The 23,778-nt window shown below is 43.8% G+C and overlaps 1 protein-coding gene across 1 annotated transcript; it reads left to right on the top strand.

Annotated features, from left to right (window-relative positions):
- The first annotated feature begins 18 nt into the window (after positions 1-18).
- LOC143277066 (thioredoxin domain-containing protein 5-like) lies at positions 19-21,807 on the top strand. Its single transcript, XM_076581800.1, has 9 exons — positions 19-322; positions 2,337-2,424; positions 4,378-4,536; positions 8,609-8,827; positions 10,493-10,579; positions 12,327-12,455; positions 15,470-15,552; positions 16,202-16,325; positions 21,363-21,807. The coding sequence occupies exons 1-9, from the start codon at positions 153-155 to the stop codon at positions 21,486-21,488; spliced, it is 1,185 nt and encodes a 394-aa protein (XP_076437915.1). The 5' UTR covers positions 19-152; the 3' UTR covers positions 21,489-21,807.
- Positions 21,808-23,778: the final 1,971 nt, after the last annotated feature.

Raw genomic sequence — 23,778 nt, 5'->3', positions numbered from 1 at the left:
AAGAATTAAATTTATGTCCTGTTATTGTATCTTAATTTTTGTTTCATTTGCCATGTATCTATTTTGTTTAATGAATTAACTGCGATGTGTTGGACTCAGTTCGCAGTGAAAGACTTTGTGATGTGTTCATCACGTGATTGAACAGCGTCAACATGGCAGCCCACACCGCGAACGTCGTCTGCCTCGCCTTTCTGTTCGTGCTTGTTTCTGTGTCATTTGCCGATAATGATGATCATGGCTCGGACGCTGTCAGCTACGACAAAGATACGTTTCAATCTGCAATTGGTGAAAAGAAGCATTTTGTGATGTTCTTTGCACCTTGGTGAGTTTTGAATCGATGCAGTGCCGCGTGTCAGACTAGAGAGAAAGGAAGAGTCGATGGTGATTGTCGCAACTTGGTACTGTGATCCGTTTGCTCCACAAACTATCAACTGAATACATTTGTTTTTATTGTATGATGGAACCACGGGTTCTTCATTATTATAAACTTTGTTGAGAAAGAAATGTGAACAATCAATGGGGAAATAAACTCGCCGGCAGTCGTACAGAAGACGCCGTATCGATATCTTTACTTGACACGGAATCCCCACGCATTAACAATGGATGAATTCATGGTAGTTAGGGTAAACACGTAACCAGAGACATCTGTGCTTGTTTGAGCTTGCTTTGGACACGTGTCAAAATGAGCGGTACCATTTCCAAACATGAACAGAAGAAGTCCAGTTCTTTCAGGTTTTTTTTTTTTCTTTTGAAGTAGTTTTGTTAAAAGTACATGATAACATCAGTTTGTTTGATGCTTGACCAGTTTGCTGGGTCTAGATCAGAAGATAATTAGGTCAGATATGATTATCTGCTTCCCCATGCCACTCCCCCCTCCTCTCCCCCCCCCCCTCCCCCATAACCCCCTACCCCGTACCCCCTCCCACACTTTATTTTATTTTATGGATATGGTATAGTGTATACTATATGGATCAGTCTACATGTTTCAGTGCTCTTCAAAGGTCCCATAGCCTTTTACGGCCATCTGGGCAGTGAATTCCAATCCACTGTGTCTAGGGCTCAGTATACTATAAGAATGTGGGGCCCAGTCATCTCCTGCTACTTTTTTAACCTTCCCCAACCAAAGTCGGGCACCCTTTCACATTTGTGTGGAGTGGGGGAAATAGTGAGTAAAGTGCCTTTCCCCAGGACATAGCACGGTGCTGAAATGGGTCATGAACCCTGCATGAGCACTGGTGAACACTTGATCAGAAGTCTTCGCACCTAACTGACTCTGTTACGACACATCTCCCAGTCCAAGACTTTGGTTTGAAGGAGGTGTGAAACTCAAAGCATGTGGACTGATCTGTACACACTACTACACCATATGATCTCTGATGTCTGTCTGGTTCTTTGGGTTGCAAACAGTTTCTTTGTCAGCTTCTACAGGTATCATTGTACTGATTTTCGTTTTGATCTGTTAACTGATGTTATGAGTTAGTATTTACAGGATGTTGATAGTACAGTTCTGATTCATTAATATGTTGTCTTTTTGTCACCATGTCAGCTGTTTTGTTAGAGATGATAAAGTATTCTTTGTGTCTTGTATCCTGCATTGTTGGACGCATGAGGCAGTCAAAGTGATCCCTTCCCTGCAGTCCTCAGTTTGCTGGTGTCACCCCATCATCTGTCGACATGTCTAAGGTCTCTCTCCACTGTTTGCTGGTGTCACCCCATCGCCTGTCATCATGTCTGAGATCTGTCTCCACTGTTTGCTGGTGTCACCCCATCGTCTGACATGTCTAAGGTGTCTCTCCACTGTTTGCTGGTGTCACCCAATTGTCTGTCGACAAGTCTGATGTCTCTCTCCACTTTTTGCCACCTGTTCATCCTGGGCTGTCCTCTCTTTCTGCGGGCAGTAGGTGTCCAGTTCAGGGCTTGGCGTGAAGTCCTTTTAGCTGAGAGCCCCAGAACATGCCCCAGCCAGTGGAGATGCCATTTGCAAATGATGGTTGAGACAAGAGGCCAATGGGATTTCTATGGGATTTCTCAGACTTTTTTGATTTGAGATGAAATTATTCCCCCTCTGACCCGTTCACACCCTCCCCCTGCTCCCCCCCCCCCCCCCCCACAGCCCCACCCACCACCACCAGAGAATATGACAGCCCCAGATCTTGATGATAACAGTAATAATGAATGACGTTTGTATCAATGCTGCATTTCTCTTGGTATATAATATACACATGCACACACCAATATGCACAAAACAGCTCAAAATAACCTCACTGTTATTATTCAAGAAAAAAACACCACCTTCTTCTTTTAATTAGCATGTTTGTGTGTGTGTGCGTTGTCAGGTGTGGCCATTGCAAGCGGCTAGCCCCAACATGGAACGAACTGGCCAAGGTGTTTAACAATGACGAATCGTCTGTGACTGTTGCCAAGGTGAGTCAGGCCAGTGGAGTGCTGTGTCCTTTGTTCATACATTGTTTTCTGTCATTGCATTGAATTATTATTTTTATTTATTTATTTATTTATTTTTTTGTCACAACAGATTTTCTCTGTAGTATTTGGGTGGTTCTGCCCAGGGGAGAGCAAGTCGCTTCAGTTTACCACCACCCTATTTTGTTTTGGGTTTTTACCTTCTTTCTTTTTTTTTTCCATATTCTTTTCATTATTTGCAAGTGTAATTGTTATACTATCAAAGTGTTTGTGGTATGTGTGTGCCAAAGTCAGAGTCAAAATTTGTACTTCAAATTCAAGATGGTAATCGAATAACTTAATAAGCAACAAATGCTTTTTAAAAAATTTTTTTTTTATATCAAGCCATCTGGAAAAAAAGAAGAAGAAAAAAAAAGAGGAGACTGGAGAGCGTTGATTAAAAAAAAAGAAAAAAGAAATACATGCTTGATATTTACATTATATGCAGCTTACAAGAATAGTATAATAATGAAATACAAAATAGCATTTCTGTTTTGCTGACATACACAAAAAAACATAGACATACATGAATACACAACACACACCCAGCCTCGCATACTCATACCCTCTCATACAACAGAAATGTGTATGAATGTGTGTGTGTGTGTGTGTGAACAATGGAAAAGTGATGATTTTATCAGGGTTGTTTTGAATTTGCATTGTGTGTGTGTGTGTCTGTGCCTGTGTGTGACCTGCTTCACCTCCTCTTTATTAGTTTCTCTGATAACAAAGTGATTGTAATTGCAAGGTGGACTGTACAAACTACAATGGAGACCACACAGTGCTCTGAGCAGGATGTGACTGGATAGCCCACCTTCAGGAAAAGCTTTCTTCTTATGATGACTGTGATTACAACATGGACTGTACGATGGAGACAGCGCTGTGCTCAGAGCTCATGGCGTGACTGGATACTTGACCTTCAAGTTCTTGTTGTTGTTGTTGTTGTTGTTGTTGCTCCTCCTCCTCCTCCTCCTCCTCCTGCTGTTATGATGACTGTGATTGCAAGGTGGACTGTACGATGGAGACAGCGCTGTGCTCGGAGCTCATGATGTGACTGGATATCTGACCTTCAAGTTCTTGTTCTTCCTCTCCTTCTTCTTGTTACTATTATTAATATTCCCCTTATTAATTGTTATGATGACTGTGATTGCAAGGTGGACTGTAAGAAAGAGACAGCGCTGTGCTTGGAGCATGACGTGAAAGGATACCCGAGCTTCAAGTTCTTGTTCTTGTTCTTCTTCTCTTTCTTCTTCTTATTAATATTCTTCTTACTATTGTTATGATGACTGTGATTGCAAGGTGGATTGTACGATGGAGACAGCGCTGTGCTCAGAGCTCTTGACGTGACTGGATACTTGACCTTCAAGTTCTTGTTCTTGTTCTTCTTCTCCTTCTTCTTCTTCTTCTTATTATTATTATTAATATTCTTCTTCTTAATTGTTATGATGACTGTTGTTGCAAGGTGGACTGTACGATGGAGACAGCGCTGTGCTCGGAGCTCATGATGTGACTGGATACCCGAGCTTCAAGTTCTTGTTCTTGTTCTTCTTCTCTTTCTTCTTCTTATTAATATTCTTCTTACTATTGTTATGATGACTGTGATTGCAAGGTGGATTGTACGATGGAGACAGCGCTGTGCTCAGAGCTCTTGACGTGACTGGATACTTGACCTTCAAGTTCTTGTTCTTCTTCTTCTTCTCCTTCTTCTTCTTCTTCTTATTATTATTAATATTCTTCTTCTTAATTGTTATGATGACTGTTGTTGCAAGGTGGATTGTACGATGGAGACAGCGCTGTGCTCGGAGCTCATGATGTGACTGGATACCTGACCTTCAAGTTCTTGTTCTTCCTCTCCTTCTTCTTCTTATTATTATTAATATTCTTCTTCTTAATTGTTATGATGACTGTGATTGCAAGGTGGACTGTACGATGGAGACAGCGCTGTGCTCGGAGCACGACGTGACAGGATACCCCACCCTCAAGTTCTTCCACCAGAAGGCTGACGACTTCCAGCGGTACAAGGGCAACCGTGACCTGGACTCCCTCAAGAAGTTTGTGGAGGAGCAAGCCAGCCGAGTGAGTTTCAGTTTCAGTTTCAGTTTCTCCATATCCGCTACACCACACCTGCTAGGCAGATGCCTGACCAGCAGCATAGCCCAACGCACTTATTCAGGCCTGGAGTATTTGTATTTGTATTTGTATTTCTTTTTATCACAACCGATTTCTCTGTGTGAAATTCGGGCTGCTCTCCCCTGGGAGACGCGTCGCTACACTACAGCGCCACCCATTTTTTTTGTATTTTTTCCTGCGTGCAGTTTTATTTGTTTTTCCTATCGACGTGGATTTTTCTACAGAATTTTGCCAGGAACAACCCTTTTGTTGCCGTGGGTTCTTTTACGTGCGCTAAGTGCATGCTGCACACGGGACCTCAGTTTATCGTCTCATCCGAATGACTGTATGCATGTATATATTTGTGTACGTATCAGAGTGGATTTCTGTTACAGAATTTTTGCCAGAGGACAGCACTCTAGTTGCCGTGGTTTCTTTTTCAGTGCGCCGAGTGCGTGCTGTGCGCGGGACCTCGGTTTATCGTCTCTCATCTGAATGACTACGTGTCCAGTTTGATTTTTCCATTCAGACTTGGGAGAAAGGGCGAGAGTGGGATTCGAACCCAGACTCTCACGCGCTCTCTGTATTTGGTGGATGAGTGTCTGAACCGCTCTGCCACCTTCCGAGTGAGTGTCTCTTTGAAACATGTCAGCATTTATTTGGTTGGGAGTAATTAGTTCTTTTCGATCATTTACAAGACGGGCGCCATAGCCGAATGGTTAAAGCATTGGACTTTCGATCTGAGGGTCCCGGGTTCGAATCACGGTGTCGGCGCCTGGTGGGTAAAGGGTGGAGATTTTTACGATCTCCCAGGTCAACATGTGCAGACCTGCCAGTGCCTGAACCCCCTTCGTGTGAAAACACAAGCATAAGATCAAATACGCACGTTAAAGATTCTGTAATCCATGTCAGCGTTCGGTGGGTTATAGAAACAAGAACATACCCAGCATGCACACCCCCGAAAGCGGAGTATGGCTGCCTACATGGCGGGGTAAAAACAGTCATACACGTAAAAAGCCCACTCGCGTATATATACGAGTGAACGTGGGAGTTGAAGCCCATGAACGCATAAGAAGAAGAAGAAGAAGATCATTTAAATTTTTTTTTATATATAATATATAATAGATCGTATTTATATGGTGTAAACTCGCCATATAATGGGCTCTGAGTGCCTCACATGAAACAGTACACAATAGTGCATAATGACATATCTCTGCATATGAAAAAAACCAACATGTATGTGTATCATGTTAACCAAGACAAGGCTACTGACTGCAAAAATGAGGAATTTGCATACACACACATGCATACGCACACACACACACACACACACACAGACACACACACAAAATATGCCCTACACATGCACGCTCGCGCATACACACGCACACACGCACACAGAGAGTAAACACCCACCCACAGGTACACACACACACACACAACATAATTATGGATTTCTGTATCGGGTTTTTGGCTTTGTATGTACAGTGGGATTGTATCCCCAACTCCCAGTTGCTTCCCTTGGATGTGTTTTTGAACTCCAGTGGGCACGTTCAGTTTCTCTTGCTGAATCAGTTGTATTCTCCCTTGGAAGGTGGGGGAGAAGGAGAGAGAGAGGACGTAATTCTGATTACAGCATTGTGATGTACGTATTGCAGCGTTTCCCATGCACCTAAAATTTATTTAGGGTCAATATGACCCTCTGTCTCATTTTTTTTGGGGGGGGGGAGAGGGGTCAGGGTGGGGTGGGGGTGGGGGGCGTCATTTAACAGATTCTGAGGGTCAAAGTCTAAATTAGCCCATGTTCAGGCTTGTTGCTTTTTTGTTTGTGTGTTCCCCATCAATCAGATAAGAGAATCACCGATTGATGATTCTCGGTGAACTTTCAATCTGAGGGTCCCGGGTTCGAATCACGGCGACGGCGCCTGGTGGGTGAAGGGTGGAGATTTTTACAATCTCCCAAGTCAATATATGCGCAGACCTGCTAGTGCCTGAACCCCCTTCGTGTGTATACGCAAGCAGAAGATCAAATACGCACGTTAAAGATCCTGTAATCCATGTCAGCGTTTGATGGGTTATGGAAACAAGAATATACCCAGCATGCACACCCCCAAAAATGGAGTATGGCTGCCTATATGGCGGGGTAAAAACGGTCATACACGTAAAAGCTCACTCGTGTGCATATGACTGAACGTGGGAGTTGCAGCCCACGAACGCAGAAGAAGAAGAAGAAGATGATAAGAGAATGAACACCAGGTTAAACTGTCATCATCACTGTCAATCAGACAAGAGGATTAACTCCAGGTTAAATTGTCATCATCACTATCAGTCAGACAGAGGATTAACACCAGGTTAAACTGTCATCATCACTATCAGTCAGACAGAGGATTAACACCAGGTTAAACTGTCATCATCACTATCAATGAGAGGATTAACTCCAGGTTAAACTGTCATCATCACTGTCAATCAGACAGAGGATTAACACCAGGTTAAACTGTCATCATCACTATCAGTCAGACAGAGGATTAACTCCAGGTTAAACTGTCATCATCACTATCAATCAGACAGAGGATTAACACCAGGTTAAACTGTCATCATCACTATCAATCAGAGGATTAACTCCAGGTTAAACTGTCATCATCACTATCAGTCAGCTCCAGGTTAAACTGTCATCATCACTATCAATCAGAAGAGGATTAACACCAGGTTAAACTGTCATCATCACTAGTCAATGAGAGGATTAACTCCAGGTTAAATTGTCATCATCACTATCAATCAGACAGAGGATTAACTCCAGGTTAAACTGTCATCATCACTATCAGTCAGACAGAGGATTAACACCAGGTTAAACTGTCATCATCACTATCAATGAGAGGATTAACTCCAGGTTAAACTGTCATCATCACTATCAATCAGACAGAGGATTAACACCAGGTTAAACTGTCATCATCACTGTCAATCAGACAGAGGATTAACACCAGGTTAAACTGTCATCATCACTGTCAGTCAGACAGAGGATTAACACCAGGTTAAACTGTCATCATCACTGTCAGTCAGACAGAGGATTAACACCAGGTTAAACTGTCATCATCACTATCAGTCAGACAGAGGATTAACACCAGGTTAAACTGTCATCATCACTATCAATCAGACAGAGGATTAACACCAGGTTAAACTGTCATCATCACTATCAATCAGACAGACGATTAACTCCAGGTTAAACTGTCATCATCACTGTCAGTCAGACGGAGGATTAATACCAGGTTAAACTGTCATCATCACTATCAGTCAGACGGAGGATTAACACCAGGTTAAACTGTCATCATCACTATCAATCAGACAGACGATTAACTCCAGGTTAAACTGTCATCATCACTGTCAGTCAGACGGAGGATTAATACCAGGTTAAACTGTCATCATCACTATCAGTCAGACGGAGGATTAACACCAGGTTAAACTGTCATCATCACTATCTATCAGACAGACGATTAACTCCAGGTTAAACTGTCATCATCACTGTCAATCAGAGGATTAACTCCAGGTTAAACTGTCATCATCACTGTCAGTCAGACAGAGGATTAACAACAGGTTAAACTGTCATCATCACTATCAATCAGACAGAGGATTCACACCAGGTTAAACTGTCATCATCACTATCAATCAGATGGAGGATTAACACCAGGTTAAACTGTCATCATCACTATCAAATCAATCAGACAGAGGATTAACTCCAGGTTAAACTGTCATCATCACTATCAATCAGACAGGAGTATTAACACCAGGTTAAATTGTCATCATCACTATCAATCAGACAGAGGATTAACTCCAGGTTAAACTGTCATCACTATCAGTCAGACGGAGGATTAACACCAGGTTAAACTGTCATCATCACTGTCAATCAGAGGATTAACACCAGGTTAAACTGTCATCATCACTGTCAGTCAGACAGAGGATTAACAACAGGTTAAACTGTCATCATCACTGTCAATCAGACAGAGGATTAACACCAGGTTAAACTGTCATCATCACAATCATTCAGACAGAGGAGGAAGGGGACAAACCCCAGACCCCGGAGGAGGATGAGGCCGCGGCGGCACCGGTGGAGCTGACGGACGAGACGTTTGAGGAGTCGATTCAGGAGGGGTTCCACTTTGTCAAGTTCTACGCCCCCTGGTGCGGACACTGCAAGCGTCTGGCTCCTACCTGGGAGCAGCTGGCAAAGTCCTTCGCTGGCAACAGCCAGGTGTCCGTCGACAAGGTGGGTGATGGTTTTATTTTTTATTTCTTTTATTATTTGGGTAGTAGATGGTTTTTGTGTTTGTGTGTGTGGTTTTTTTTGTTTTTTTTTGGTAGTGGTTCGTCCGTCGGGATCGACGAGGACCATGTGGTTCGTCCGTCGGGATCGACGAGGACCATCTAGTCATCCTGGGGGTGGGTGGGTTGGGCTCTGTGGGTGCGCAGATGACTGATCAGGCCAATCCACGCCCGGAAGGTTCTGACGCAGTGTGGACAGGGGATGGTGGCGGCTGTCGGGGACTTGCTGGCACTGCTTTTCCTGGCCTGTCTGCGTTGCTCTGCTGCAGCGATTCTGTTGGCCTCACAAGATTTGGCACCTTTGTGGACAGTTGAACGCCACTTTGGTCTGTCCATTGCATTCAGCTCCCATGTGTCGTGGCTGATGTTTGGTAGTAGATACTTGATGATGCTGTATGATCAATGGTTTCTCCACATCAATGGGAATTCATCTACAGCTTAGGCTTTTGTGAAAGACTATGGTTCTCAAACCAGGAGGCAAAATTGCACTGGCTCTTAGTGCTGCAGCTTTGTGGGATAGATAGCCTTTGGGAACCATCCCAACGCCGACTGTCCTCAAGCCTTCTTGACCAAGATAGAGTGGGGATGTAACTTGGGCAAGAAACTCTCCACTGAAATCAAATTCTAGCCCAGATAGTTGGGACAGCATTTGCCTCCTCTGCTGTTCTAATGGTCATAGTTGGACACGACTGACTATCAGTGTGTGTGTGTGTGTGTGTGTGTGTGTGTGTGTGTGTTTGAGCTGTGGCCTTTAGTCAAGGTTTCGGGCCAAAGATCACGCCATAGTGAACATACTATATTAGGACAGTTGTCATGCTTATTCATGATTTGAATACGCATCACGCTATGATGAACATACCATATTAGGACAGTTTTCATGTTCATTCATGATTTGAATACACATCACGCCATGGTGAACATACCATATTAGGACAGTTGTCATGTTTATTCATGATTTGAATACACATCACGCCATGGTGAACATACCATATCAGGGCAGTGTTCATGTTTATTCATGCTTTGAATACAGTCTTTCTGCATTGGACAACAATTTTGATGCTATCTAGTTAAAGAAACTTGGGAAAAGCCTGATGACTGGTGAAGTGGTGGATTTGACCGAACGCACTGACGCCCCCATGAGCTGCTGATACTGATACTCTTGTAGCCAACCTGGTCACTACTACAGTATGATGAGTTGACCCGACATGTAGGCAGTTGGCCAAATGAGCTAAGTAAGTTTTGTGACCTGATACAAGTCTTTGTCAGATACAAAACATGAGTGTCAAAGAATCGATAGACAGACAGAAACACGAAAAAACTTAGCCGTATGAAGAGCACAGGATCAGGAGTCAAGATGGCTGCCGGAAAAAAAGAGGGCGCTAGTCAGGGATGCACAGGGGAGGTAACCTATTTCGGGAGGTTATCGGCCGTAGCTACTTTCGTTTTCTCTGCCTAGGCGGGTAGTAGTTTGCACAGGACAGGAATCAGACCCCTGCCAGAGTCTGCACTAGTGGGTCATGGTAAGTATGTTGTTTAAACGTAATTTTAGGAAGAAAATTTCCTTTGATGGTTTCACTAACAAAAACGTGTGTGTGTGTGTTTCACACAGGTGGACTGCACAGTGTCGACCAAGTTGTGCACGGACCAGGGTGTCAGAGGCTACCCTACACTGATCCTCTTCAACAACGGTGACAAGGTGTGTGTGCAGGTGGTTGTGTTTTTGACTCACTTGTGTAAACAAAGTGAGTCTATGTTTTAACCTGGTGTTCGGTTGTCTGTGTGTGTGTGTGTGTGTCTGTCTGTGTGTCCGTGGTAAACTTTTAACATTGACATTTTCTCTGCAAATACTTTGTCAGTTGACACCAAATTAGGCATGAAAATAGGAAACATTCAGTTCTTTCCAGTCATCTTGTTTAAAACAATATTGCACCTCTGGGATGGGCACAAAAAAATAAAAAATGAAGCCTAATTATATGCAAACTGCATTTACTGTTATATTTATATTTTTTGTATTCTCTAAACTTGGCACTTTGATTTGATATTCTGACCCAACAACAAGAGCAGTCATTATTATCATTTTTTGTTCAAACAGGAACTTCTTTTGCTAAGCATGGAAGTTTTATTTATTTTTTGCAAACGTTTTGGTGCAGATAGTAAAAAAAGGGGAAATTACTCTGTAATTAATGCTAGGGGATTTAATTCGAATCTGGTTAGGACGAAGCTTTATAATAACAAATACAGAACACATTTTAACAATTAGATTTTTTTTTTTTAAAGTGTATCACAAGTGAGTCTCGAAGGCCTTGCCTCTCTTGTTTATTTATAAATGCGTGTGGCCTTTCTCCTTTCTTCAACCCCCCACCATATTGTTGGCAGCCATACTTTGTGTTTCCTGGGCTTTGCTTGCTGGGTATTATATGTTTTTGTTTCCTCTCGGCGGAGCGCTGACAAGGACTACAGGGTCTTTTTTGTTTTGGCATGTGCATGTGTTTGATCTTCTGCATGAGTGTACACACAAGAACTGAAGGGTGTTCAGGGGGAGGGGGGTTGGCATGGGGAGTGATGCAGGAATGGGGGTGTCCCTTTTAAAAAAAAAAAAAAAAAAAATTTAATTTTTTTATTTAAATAAGTAGGAATCATACGTGAGTCGTGTGAAGGCTTTATGTTTTTTTGTTTGTTTTTTTTGGGTTTTTTTTGTATGTTTCGAAACAGATCTGTTTAACCAACTTTGTTCACATCGGGACGACGGAAAATGTTGTTAAGGAAGAGGTTGATACCCATGCCCTGCCATACAACAGTTCCACAGGAACAAGCAGTTTCAGTTTCAGTTTCAGTTTCATTTTCAAGGAAGTGTCAAAGTGTGTGGGACTGACCCATATATATCTACACCACATCTGCTTAAAAAAACCCCAAAAAACCCAACACAACAGCAAATAGGCATGTATGTGCATGTGTTAGTGTGTGTGTGCCTCTGTGTACATGTGTGTGTGTGTGTGTGTGTGGTGTGCATGTGTGTGTGCCCATTTATGTGTGTGTGTGTGTGTGTGATACATCGTTACTGTTTATCGTGTTTGCGTATTATTGTTTCATTGGTATCACTTTTTGCAGTTACTGTAAAAAGCGCCTAGAGCGTTGGAAGGCGCTATATTCATTTCCATGACGATGATGATGATGATGATTAACTCACTCAGTATGGCCAGTCCTCTCTTCTCCTCTACACAGACCCCTCGGATGTCCAGTGGATGTCTCAATAATTCAACCTGTAGCTTCCGTCATCAGAATTGTGGTATTCTTTGTCAACATTCACCTCTTCAGTGTAAGAGCCTTCCGCTTGTAATATTTTGATGGTGGTAATTGGGGAGAAACGCTGTTAACGTCGTCTCTTTCACCGTTCGTACGGAGAGAGTTAATTTAAGTTCTGTTGACCTGTGTGGCGTGGGCAGGTGGACCAATACCAAGGCAGCCGCAGCCATGAAGACCTGAAGGCCTTTGTCAGCAGGAAGGTCAGCGAGGCCTCGGGGTCACAGGAGGAAAAGGTCACTGAGGAGGAGGAGGAGGAGGAGGAGAAGGAGGTGAGACGCATGCATGTGTATTATCTGTACCTTTGTTGTTGTTTTTCCAGTGGCTTTACCCCAACGCGATGGCCTAGAGGTAACGCGTCCGCCTAGGAAGCGAGAGAATCTTGAGCGTGCTGGTTCGAATCACGGCTCGGCCGCGAATATTTTTCTCCCCCTCCACTAGACCTTGAATGGTGGTCTGGACGCTAGTCATTCGGACGAGACGATAAATCAAGGTCCTGTGTGCAGCATGCACTTAGCGCACGAAAAAGAACCCACGATAACAAAAGGGTTGTTTCTGGCAAAATTCTGTAGAAAAATCCACTTCGATAGGAAAAACAAATAAAACTGCATGCAGGAAAAAAAAAAAAAAGGGTGGCGCTGTAGTATAGTGACACGCTCTCCCTGGGGAGAGCAGCCCGAATTTCACACAGAGAAATCTGTTGTGATAAAAAAAAAAGAGTTTCAGTTTCAGTTTCAGAAGCTCAAGGAGGTGTCACTGCCTTCGGACAAATCCATATATGCTACACCACATCTGCCAAGCAGATGCCTGACCAGCAGTGTAACTCAACGTGCTTAGTCAGGCCTTGAGAGAAAAAAAAAACATAAAAAAAGAACTACAACTACTAATAATAATATGTATAAGGTGCAAAAACTTGAAGTCAACTATAAGCATAAAAAAAAACAAACCCAACCAAACAAAAAAAGCTAATTATAAAATAATTATAAAAAAAAAAGAAAAGAAATATAAATACGCCGCTCATTCCAAGTCCTTTATACGGCCACACCCGGGTTCGTCCGTCACAGTTCCAGCATCAGCTGTCCATAGGGAACCATGGATGCTGGGTCACGAGGCGGCCACACACCAGAGGAGACCCTGCACTGCTGCTGAGTCACTTTGGTGGTGTTCAGTGGTGCCTGTTCTGATTTAACGTACTTGGGACACCACCTACTGAGCCCCCTACTATCGACAATAATGGCTTTGTCGCAGAGCCAGACTGAGTGAGCGTCCCTCCCAGAGTGGAGACAGCCACCACGCCCCTCCAGCTACAGCCCCCCGCATGAATCTGTTCTCTTCCTGTCTTGCTTCTCTGTCTGTACAGTGACTTCTTCTTCTGCGTTCGTGGGCTACAACTCCCACGTTCACTCGCATGTACACGAGTGGGTTTTTACGTGTATGACCGTTTTTACCCCGCCATGTAGGCAGCCATACTCCGCTTTCGGGGGTGTGCATGCTGGGTATGTTCTTGTTTCCATAACCCACCGAACGCTGACATGGATTACAGGATCTTTAACGTGCGTATTTGAACTTCTGCATGCGTTTTCACACGAAGGGGGTTCAGGCACTTGCAGGTCTGCACATATGTTGACCTGGGAGAGAGGAAAAATCTCCACCCTTTCCCCACCAGGCGCCGTCACCGTGATTCGAACCCGGGACCCTCAGACTGAAAGTCCAACGCTTTAACCACTCGGCTATTGCGCCCGTCAGTCAGTGACAATAAAGGAGGTGGTAAGATGCATGCATGCATGTTTCTGTGCCTCCTGCTCATTTGTCTCTACAGTCAGTGACAATATACACACATATCCAGTGTCCCCCCAAAAGTGAACTGCTTTTTGACAAGTGTTGTTCTCAGTGATAGAGAAACAGAATTCATTGAAAATTTTCACACAGTAACCTTAGGGTATCATCAACAAGTCTCCAAACTGCCTAAAAGTTCAGACGCAAATTATGCGAGTATTGTCAAATTCAAAACAGCATGTCAAAAAATCCAGTATCAGAGCTGTGCAATTTGACCTTCATCATGTTCATGCCAGCTGCCAGGTGTTGGCATCTGTCAATCAGTGTCAGTCTAAAAATAGCCTGTCTGCGTGTCAAGTCTATTGATATTTTTATTGTCGTCTGTATCCAAAATCTGTTCTGTCCAAAGTTTCAGTTTGGAAGGAGCAACCATGCCTTTGAGTGAAGGTTACCATTGAAAACTGTTTCAAGGAGAAAGTGAGTTTTCCTCTGATATTGGATTTTTTAACATGCTGTTTTGAATTTGATAATACTCGCATAATTTGCGTCCGAACTTTTAGATATTTTGCAGACTTGTTGATGATACCCAAAGGTAACTGTGTGAAAAAATTCAATGAATTCAGTTTCTCTATCACTGAGAAAATACTTGTCAAAAAATGGTTCACTTTTTGGAGGACACTCAATATATATATATATATATATATATATATATATATATATATATATTGTCCACAAAAATATATCAGCACTTTCTCACATGCACGCACATGCACACTCCCACACATACATACAACAACAAACACACACACACACATACACACACACACACACACACACAACAACAATGACGCATCAACAGCATGAACAACAACCTCTACTACCACTACTGCAATCGCTACCATGACTGCTACTGCTTCCACCACCACTAACGTACCACAGTCACTATCACTGCCATTACCACAGCCATTACCACTTCCACTACCACTATTTTGTTTTATTTTATTATTATTTTTTTTTTTTTTTCTCAAGGCCTGACTAAGCGCGTTGGCTTACGCTGCTGGTCAGGCATCTGCTTGGCAGATGTGGTGTAGCGTATATGGATTTGACCGAACGCAGTGACGCCTCCTTGAGCTACTGACACTGATACTGATACCACTACCACTACCATTACTACTACCACTGTCTCAATTAACACTGCACAGCGCAATACCTTAACTCACTCAGTACGGCCAGTCCTCTCTTCTCCTCTACACAGACCCCTCGGATGTCCAGTGGGTGTCTGAATGACCCAACCTTTAGCTTCCGTCGTCAGAATTGTGGTATTCTTTGTCAGCATTCACTTTTTCAGTATAAGAGCCTTCCGTTTGCAATATTTTGATGATGGTAATTGGGGTGAAACGCTGTTAACGTCGTCTCTTTCGCTGTCCGTATGGAGAGAGTTAAAAAAAAAAAAAGGGATTATTTTCCAGCGAATGTTTTGAACGTGTGTGTCCTCTTATGTTTGTGACAGGATCTTGTGGTGGATCTGACGGATGAAACGTTTGAGGAGGCTATATCGGAGGGGGTGACCTTTGTGAAGTTTTTTGCTCCTTGGTATGTGTGTGTGTGTGTGTGTGTGTGTGTGTGTAGGATGTGGGGAGTTTGTGTGTGTGTGTCACTGTGTATGTGTCACTGTGTGACTGTGTTTGTATATGTGGGGCTTGTGTATTTGTGTGTGTGTGTGTGTGTGTGTTTGTATGTGGTGTGCGACAGTCTCTGTGTGACTGTGACTGTGTGTACTTCTGTGTTTGTGTGTGTGATGTGTGTGTGATGATGATGATGGTGATGATGATGATTAAAACGCCTCCCCCCCCCGCCCCCACCCCCTCCCACTCCCTGACATACACATGCACACACACACACACACACACACACACATATGCACAGACGCAGACACACACACACACACGCAGACATACACACACACACACACACACACACACAGAGTCATACACACAAACAAGAGACAAACACACCCATGCACACACACACACGCTCACACTCACACACTAATATACACACGCACATGCACAGACATACACATGCACGCGCACACACACACACACACACACACACACACACACACACACACACACACACACTCAGACTCGCACTCACTCTCACTCACTCACACACTCACTCACTCACTCTTGCTGTGAAAGCTTGTGGTCACTATGTGAGGTGTGTTGACCTGTAATCCCAGGTGTGGTCACTGCAAACGTCTCGCCCCCACCTGGACGGAGTTGGGGCAGTCCAACGAAGACAAGGAGGTCACCATCGCTAGAGTGGACTGTACCCAGCATCAGTCTGTCTGCAACAGCCAGTCGGTATGTGGGTGTGTGTGTGTGTGTGGATGGGAGGGTGTGTGTGGGTGGGTGTGGTGTGTGTGTCAGTGTTTGTTACCACACCATCGCAAGAGTGGACTATACCCAGCATCAGTCTGTCTGCAACAGGCAGTCGGTATGTGGGTGGGTGGGTGGGTGGGTGGGAGGGTACGTGTGTGTGGTGTGTGTGTGAGTGTGTGTGTGAGTGTGTATCACTGTATGTCACTATTGCTAGAGTGGACTATACCAAACATCGGTCTGTCTGCAACAACCATTTGGTATGTGTGTGTGTGTGTGTGTGTGTGTGTGTGTGTGGATGGGAGGGTGTGTGTGGGTGTGGTATGTGTGTGTGTGTATGTTACCAACGCTAGAGTGGACTTTACCAAACATCGGTCTGTCTGCAACATCTAGTTGGTGTGTGCATGTGTTTGTGTGTGGGTGAGTGGGTGGGTGGGTCGGTTGATGTGGGTGGTGTGTGTGTGTCTGTGTCTGTGTGTGAATGTGAATGTGCATATATATGTGAGTAAATACTGTGCATCTGTGACTTCTGCACCAGTAGTAAATCACAACCACACACACACACAGAATACCAACAAGAACTACTACCACTGCTACTACCATCACTACCACTACCACTACTACCACTCCCACTACCACACCACTTCTGCTACCATTACCACCACTATCATTACCATCACTACCACTATTACTGTCAAATTCTACCACTAACATTACCACTACTACCATTACCACAACTACCACTACCATCACCACCACTACCATCATCACTACAGTTACCACCACTATCACTACCATTACCATTACCACAACTATCACTACCATTACCACCACCATTATATCATTACCAATTCTGCCACTATCATCACTACCACTGCTACCACCAGTTCCACCACTAACACTACCACCACTACCACTACCATTACCACCACTACCACTGTCACTACCCTTACCACCACTATCACTACTACCATTACCACAGCTATCACTACCATGACCACCACAACCATTACCACCACCATTACCACCACCATTATATCATTACCAACTCTGCCACTATCATCACTACCACTGCCACTACCAGTACCACCAATAACACTACCACCACTACCACTACCATTACCACCACTACCAGTATCACTACCCTTACCACCACTACCAGTATCACTACCCTTACCACCACTATCACTACTACCATTACCACAGCTATCGCTACCATTACCATTATCACCACTACCATCACCAACTCTGCCACTATCATTACCACCACTGCCAGTACCATTACCATTACCACCACTGTACTACCTGTACCACCACCATCACTACCATTACCACCACTCCCGCTGTCATCACTACCAACCACTGCCACTACCATCTGTATTTGTATTTGTATTTCTTTTTATCACAACAGATTTCTCTGTGTGAAATTTGGGCTGCTCTCCCCAGGGAGAGCATGTCGCTATACTACAGCGCCACCCATTTTTTTTTTGTATTTTTTCCTGCGTGCAGTTTTATTTGTTTTTCCTATCGAAGTGGATTTTTCTGCACACGGGACCTTGGTTTATCGTCTCATCCGAATGACTAGTGTCCAGACCACCACTCAAGGTCTAGTGGAGGGGGAGAAAATATCGGCGGCTGAGCCGTGATTCGAACCAGCGCGCTCCGATTCTTTCTCGCTTCCTAGGCGGACGCGTTGCCTCTAGGCCATCACTCCATACCACTACTACCACTACCAACTCTGCCACTATCATTACCACCACTGCCATTACCATTACCACCATTGTACTGCCTGTACCACCACCATCACTACCATTACCACCACTAACGCTGTCATCACTACCAACCACTGCCACTACCATCTGTATTTGTAATTGTATTTCTTTTTATCACAACAGATTTCTCTGTGTGAAATTTGGGCTGCTCTCCCCAGGGAGAGCACGTCGCTATACTACAGCGCCACCCATTTTTTTTGTATTTTTTCCTGCGTGCAGTTTTATTTGTTTTTCCTATCGAAGTGGATTTTTATACAGAATTTTGCCGGGAACAACCCTTTTGTTGCTGTGGGTTCTTTTACATGCGCTAAGTGCATGCTGCACACGGGACCTTGGTTTATCGTCTCATCCGAATGACTAGTGTCCAGACCACCACTCAAGGTCTAGTGGAGGGGGAGAAAATATCGGCGGCTGAGCCGTGATTCGAACCAGCGCGCTCCGATTCTTTCTCGCTTCCTAGGCGGACGCGTTGCCTCTAGGCCATCACTCCATACCACTACTACCACTACCAACTCTGCCACTATCATTACCACCACTGCCAGTACCATTACCATTACCACCACTGTACTGCCTGTACCACCACCATCACTACCATTACCACCACTACCGCTGTCATCACTACCAGCCACTGCCACTACCATTTGTATTTGTATTTCTTTTTATCACAACAGATTTCTCTGTGTGAAATTTGGGCTGCTCTCCCCAGGGAGAGCGCGTCGCTACACTACAGCTCCACCTATTTATTTTGTATTTTTTCCTGCGTGCAGTTTTATTTGTTTTTCCTATCGAAGTGGATTTTTCTACAGAATTTTGCCAGGAACAACCCTTTTGTTGCCGTGGGTTCTTTTACATGTGCTAAGTGCATGCTGCACACGGGACCTTGGTTTATCGTCTCATCCGAATGACTAGTGTCCAGACCACCACTCAAGGTCTAGTGGAGGGGGAGAAAATATCGGCGGCTGAGCCATGATTGGAACCAGCGCGCTCCGATTCTTTCTTGCTTCCTAGGCGGATGCGTTACCTCTAGGCCATCACTCCATACCACTACTACCACTACCAACTCTGCCACTATCATTACCACCACTGCCAGTACCATTACCATTACCACCACTGTACTGCCTGTACCACCACCATCACTACCATTACCACCACTACCGCTGTCATCACTACCAACCACTGCCACTACCATCTGTATTTGTAATTGTATTTCTTTTTATCACAACAGATTTCTCTGTGTGAAATTTGGGCTGCTCTCCCCAGGGAGAGCGCGTCGCTACACTACAGCTCCACCTATTTATTTTGTATTTTTTCCTGCGTGCAGTTTTATTTGTTTTTCCTATCGAACAACCCTTTTGTTGCCGTGGGTTCTTTTACATGTGCTAAGTGCATGCTGCACACGGGACCTTGGTTTATCGTCTCATCCGAATGACTAGTGTCCAGACCACCACTCGAGGTCTAGTGGAGGGGGAGAAAATATCGGCGGCTGAGCTGTGATTGGAACCAGCGCGCTCCGATTCTTTCTTGCTTCCTAGGCGGATGCGTTACCTCTAGGCCATCACTCCATACCACTACTACCACTACCAACTCTGCCACTATCATTACCACCACTGCCATTACCATTACCACCATTGTACTGCCTGTACCACCACCATCACTACCATTACCACCACTAACGCTGTCATCACTACCAACCACTGCCACTACCATCTGTATTTGTAATTGTATTTCTTTTTATCACAACAGATTTCTCTGTGTGAAATTTGGGCTGCTCTCCCCAGGGAGAGCACGTCGCTATACTACAGCGCCACCCATTTTTTTTGTATTTTTTCCTGCGTGCAGTTTTATTTGTTTTTCCTATCGAAGTGGATTTTTATACAGAATTTTGCCGGGAACAACCCTTTTGTTGCTGTGGGTTCTTTTACATGCGCTAAGTGCATGCTGCACATGGGACCTTGGTTTATCGTCTCATCCGAATGACTAGTGTCCAGACCACCACTCAAGGTCTAGTGGAGGGGGAGAAAATATCGGCGGCTGAGCCGTGATTCGAACCAGCGCGCTCCGATTCTTTCTCGCTTCCTAGGCGGACGCGTTGCCTCTAGGCCATCACTCCATACCACTACTACCACTACCAACTCTGCCACTATCATTACCACCACTGCCAGTACCATTACCATTACCACCACTGTACTGCCTGTACCACCACCATCACTACCATTACCACCACTACCGCTGTCATCACTACCAGCCACTGCCACTACCATTTGTATTTGTATTTCTTTTTATCACAACAGATTTCTCTGTGTGAAATTTGGGCTGCTCTCCCCAGGGAGAGCGCGTCGCTACACTACAGCTCCACCTATTTATTTTGTATTTTTTCCTGCGTGCAGTTTTATTTGTTTTTCCTATCGAAGTGGATTTTTCTACAGAATTTTGCCAGGAACAACCCTTTTGTTGCCGTGGGTTCTTTTACATGTGCTAAGTGCATGCTGCACACGGGACCTTGGTTTATCGTCTCATCCGAATGACTAGTGTCCAGACCACCACTCAAGGTCTAGTGGAGGGGGAGAAAATATCGGCGGCTGAGCCATGATTGGAACCAGCGCGCTCCGATTCTTTCTTGCTTCCTAGGCGGATGCGTTACCTCTAGGCCATCACTCCATACCACTACTACCACTACCAACTCTGCCACTATCATTACCACCACTGCCAGTACCATTACCATTACCACCACTGTACTGCCTGTACCACCACCATCACTACCATTACCACCACTACCGCTATCATCACTACCAACCACTGCCACTACCATCTGTATTTGTAATTGTATTTCTTTTTATCACAACAGATTTCTCTGTGTGAAATTTGGGCTGCTCTCCCCAGGGAGAGCGCGTCGCTACACTACAGCTCCACCTATTTATTTTGTATTTTTTCCTGCGTGCAGTTTTATTTGTTTTTCCTATCGAACAACCCTTTTGTTGCCGTGGGTTCTTTTACATGTGCTAAGTGCATGCTGCACACGGGACCTTGGTTTATCGTCTCATCCGAATGACTAGTGTCCAGACCACCACTCGAGGTCTAGTGGAGGGGGAGAAAATATCGGCGGCTGAGCCGTGATTGGAACCAGCGCGCTCCGATTCTTTCTTGCTTCCTAGGCGGATGCGTTACCTCTAGGCCATCACTCCATACCACTACTACCACCACCACTAACCACTGGAGAACTCAGAAAACTCACCCCATCCCATGTCTCCAGATCCGAGGCTACCCGACCCTGGCCATTTTCCGCAACGGTCAGCGGGTCAACGACTACAAGGGTCAGCGCGACCTGGAGTCTCTGCAGGAGTTTGTGGACAGCTTTCTGGAACACACGGAGCTCTAGTCCACCAGTCCGCATCTCTTCACGTCACGTCACGTCACGTCACGTCACGTCATGTCATGTCGGTCGTCGTTGCCTTGACGTTTCCGTGGGGAGTACGGCCGTTGTTCGTGGAAACGCTTCATTCGTTGCTGCCTGTGGAGAGGAGGGGAGAGAGTGTGTGGATTTGTCTGTGTGTGTGTGTGTGTGTGTGTGTAGAGGGTGTTGTTGGTTTTTTTTGGTGGGGGTGGGCGACGGGTGTGGGGGGTGGGAAGGAGAGTAGTGTGTTGTGTAGAGTGGGAAGTGATTTGATTTGTAAAGAGAGAGAGAGTATGCATTTCTCTGTGTGGTGTGTGTGTGTATGTGTGTGGGTAGGTGGGTGGGGGGGGTTTGGGGAGGGGGGTTAGGGGAGGAGACTAGTGTGTGGTATAGAGTGAGAAGGGAATTAAGTTAAGAGAGAGAGAGAGAGTATGCATTTCTCTGTGTGTGTGTTATGTAGAAGTTGAGGTTTTTGTGTGTTTTTTTTTTTTTTTTTTTTTTTTTTTTTGTCTTGTCCAGTGTTTTATGTAGATTGAAAATTGGAATGAATCCACAGGGATCAGAGCTGTTATTTGTGGAAAATTCAGACCATTCAACACTGCTGTAAGAAGAGAGAGTACATATTTGCGCGCGTGCGTGTGTGTGTGCAGATGTCTCTGTTTTTTTGTGGGGGGTGGGGGGGTTGTTTTTGTTTTTTTGTACACTGTTTCATGTAGGGTGAAAATTTCAAATTAATCTGCAGCTACCGTCATGGAAACACATCATCGCTGCCTGTATTGATCATAATGTCAGGAGATTTGAGTATGTATTTCTCTGTGTGTGTTTGTGTGTGTGTGTATTGGGTTTTGTTTTGTTTTGTTTGTTGTTTTTTGTCCAGCATTTTATGCAGAGTGAGGACTGAAATCAATCGATTTTTGCAAGAGAATGAGAATTAATTCAGTTGTTGCAGTGTTAAGAAACTTTGTTTCATGTAGAGAGAATTGAAATTAATCATCATTGCAAGAGAGTGGGAATTAGAATATCAATCGTTTGTTGCATGGTGAAACTTTGTTGAGTGGGAATTGGAATCAATCGATTTGTGCAGAGTGAGAATTGGAATCAGTCAATTTGTGCAGAGTGAGAATTCGAATCACTCATTTTGTGCAGAGTGAGAATTCGAATCGGTCAATTTGTGCAGAGTGAGAATTGGAATCAATCGATTTGTGCAGAGTGAGAATTGGAATCAGTCAATTTGTGCAGAGTGAGAATTGGTATCAGTCAGTTTGTGCAGAGTGAGAATTCGAATCAGTCAGTTTGTGCAGAGTGAGAATTGAAACGAATCGGTTGTTCGGATGTGTTGAAAGTTAGTTTCATCACAGAATTACAGTTGGCATTGGAGTAAATCGATTTGCTAGAGAGTGAGAATTCAGATTCAATCAGTTGCATTTGCATGTACGGTGAAAATCATAGATTAAATGATTTGTGCAGAATGAGAATCTTATTAATTAGATTGGAGCGATTTGCATTTTTGAGTAAGCCACTTCGCATTGCATTGCCCATCGCTGTTTACAGAATGTACAGAATTTAGTTCATTAAGACTGTATGATTCCATTGGCTTTTTTGATTGCCATTGGAATGTACAGAATTTAGTTCATAAAGACAGACTTTATTAATTCCTTGGATTATTTTTTATTGCTGTTGGAATGTACAGAATTTAATTCATAAAGACAGACAAAGATTTCCTTGGTATTTTTGATTGCTATTGGAATGTACAGAATTTGATTCATAAAGACAGACTTTATTATTATTCCTTGGCTTTTTTTTTTTTTTTTTTGCAAGTGGAATGCACAGAATTTAATTCATAAAGAGAGACTGTATTATTTCCTTAGCTTTAAAAAAAAAAAAAAAATTGCTATTGGAATGTATAGAATTTAATTCATGAAGACAAGATAATCAGTATGATTTTATTAGCTTTTTTGATTGCCATTGGAATGTACAGAATTTAATTCATGAAAACAAACTATGACTAGTGTGAGTATTATTTCCTGAGCTTTTTTGATTGCCATTGGAATGTACAGAATTTAATTCATAAAGACAGACTTTATTAATTCCTTGGCTTTTTTGGGTTGCCATTGGAATGTACAGAATTTAAATCATAAAAACAAACTATGAGTATTATTTCCTGAGCTTTTTTGATTGCCAATGGAATGTACAGAATTTAATTCATAAAGACAGACTTTATTAATTCCTTGGCTTTTTTGGGTTGCCATTGGAATGTACAGAATTTAATTCATAA

Source organism: Babylonia areolata, chromosome 33 (assembly GCF_041734735.1).
Source record: "Babylonia areolata isolate BAREFJ2019XMU chromosome 33, ASM4173473v1, whole genome shotgun sequence".
In the NCBI taxonomy this organism is placed as follows: Eukaryota; Metazoa; Mollusca; class Gastropoda; order Neogastropoda; family Buccinidae; genus Babylonia; species Babylonia areolata.
This window is presented reverse-complemented; position numbering and strand designations above follow the sequence as displayed.

What these genes read in the sequence shown, in the direction of transcription:
- LOC143277066 (XM_076581800.1), top strand. Translation starts at nt 153, where the DNA reads ATGGCAGCCCACACCGCGAACGTCGTCTGCCTCGCCTTTCTGTTCGTG. An exon ending in GTGATGTTCTTTGCACCTTG is followed by an intron (nt 323 to 2,336) that starts GTGAGTTTTGAA and finishes GTGCGTTGTCAG; the next exon opens with GTGTGGCCATTGCAAGCGGC. An exon ending in GCCAGGTGTCCGTCGACAAG is followed by an intron (nt 8,828 to 10,492) that starts GTGGGTGATGGT and finishes TGTTTCACACAG; the next exon opens with GTGGACTGCACAGTGTCGAC.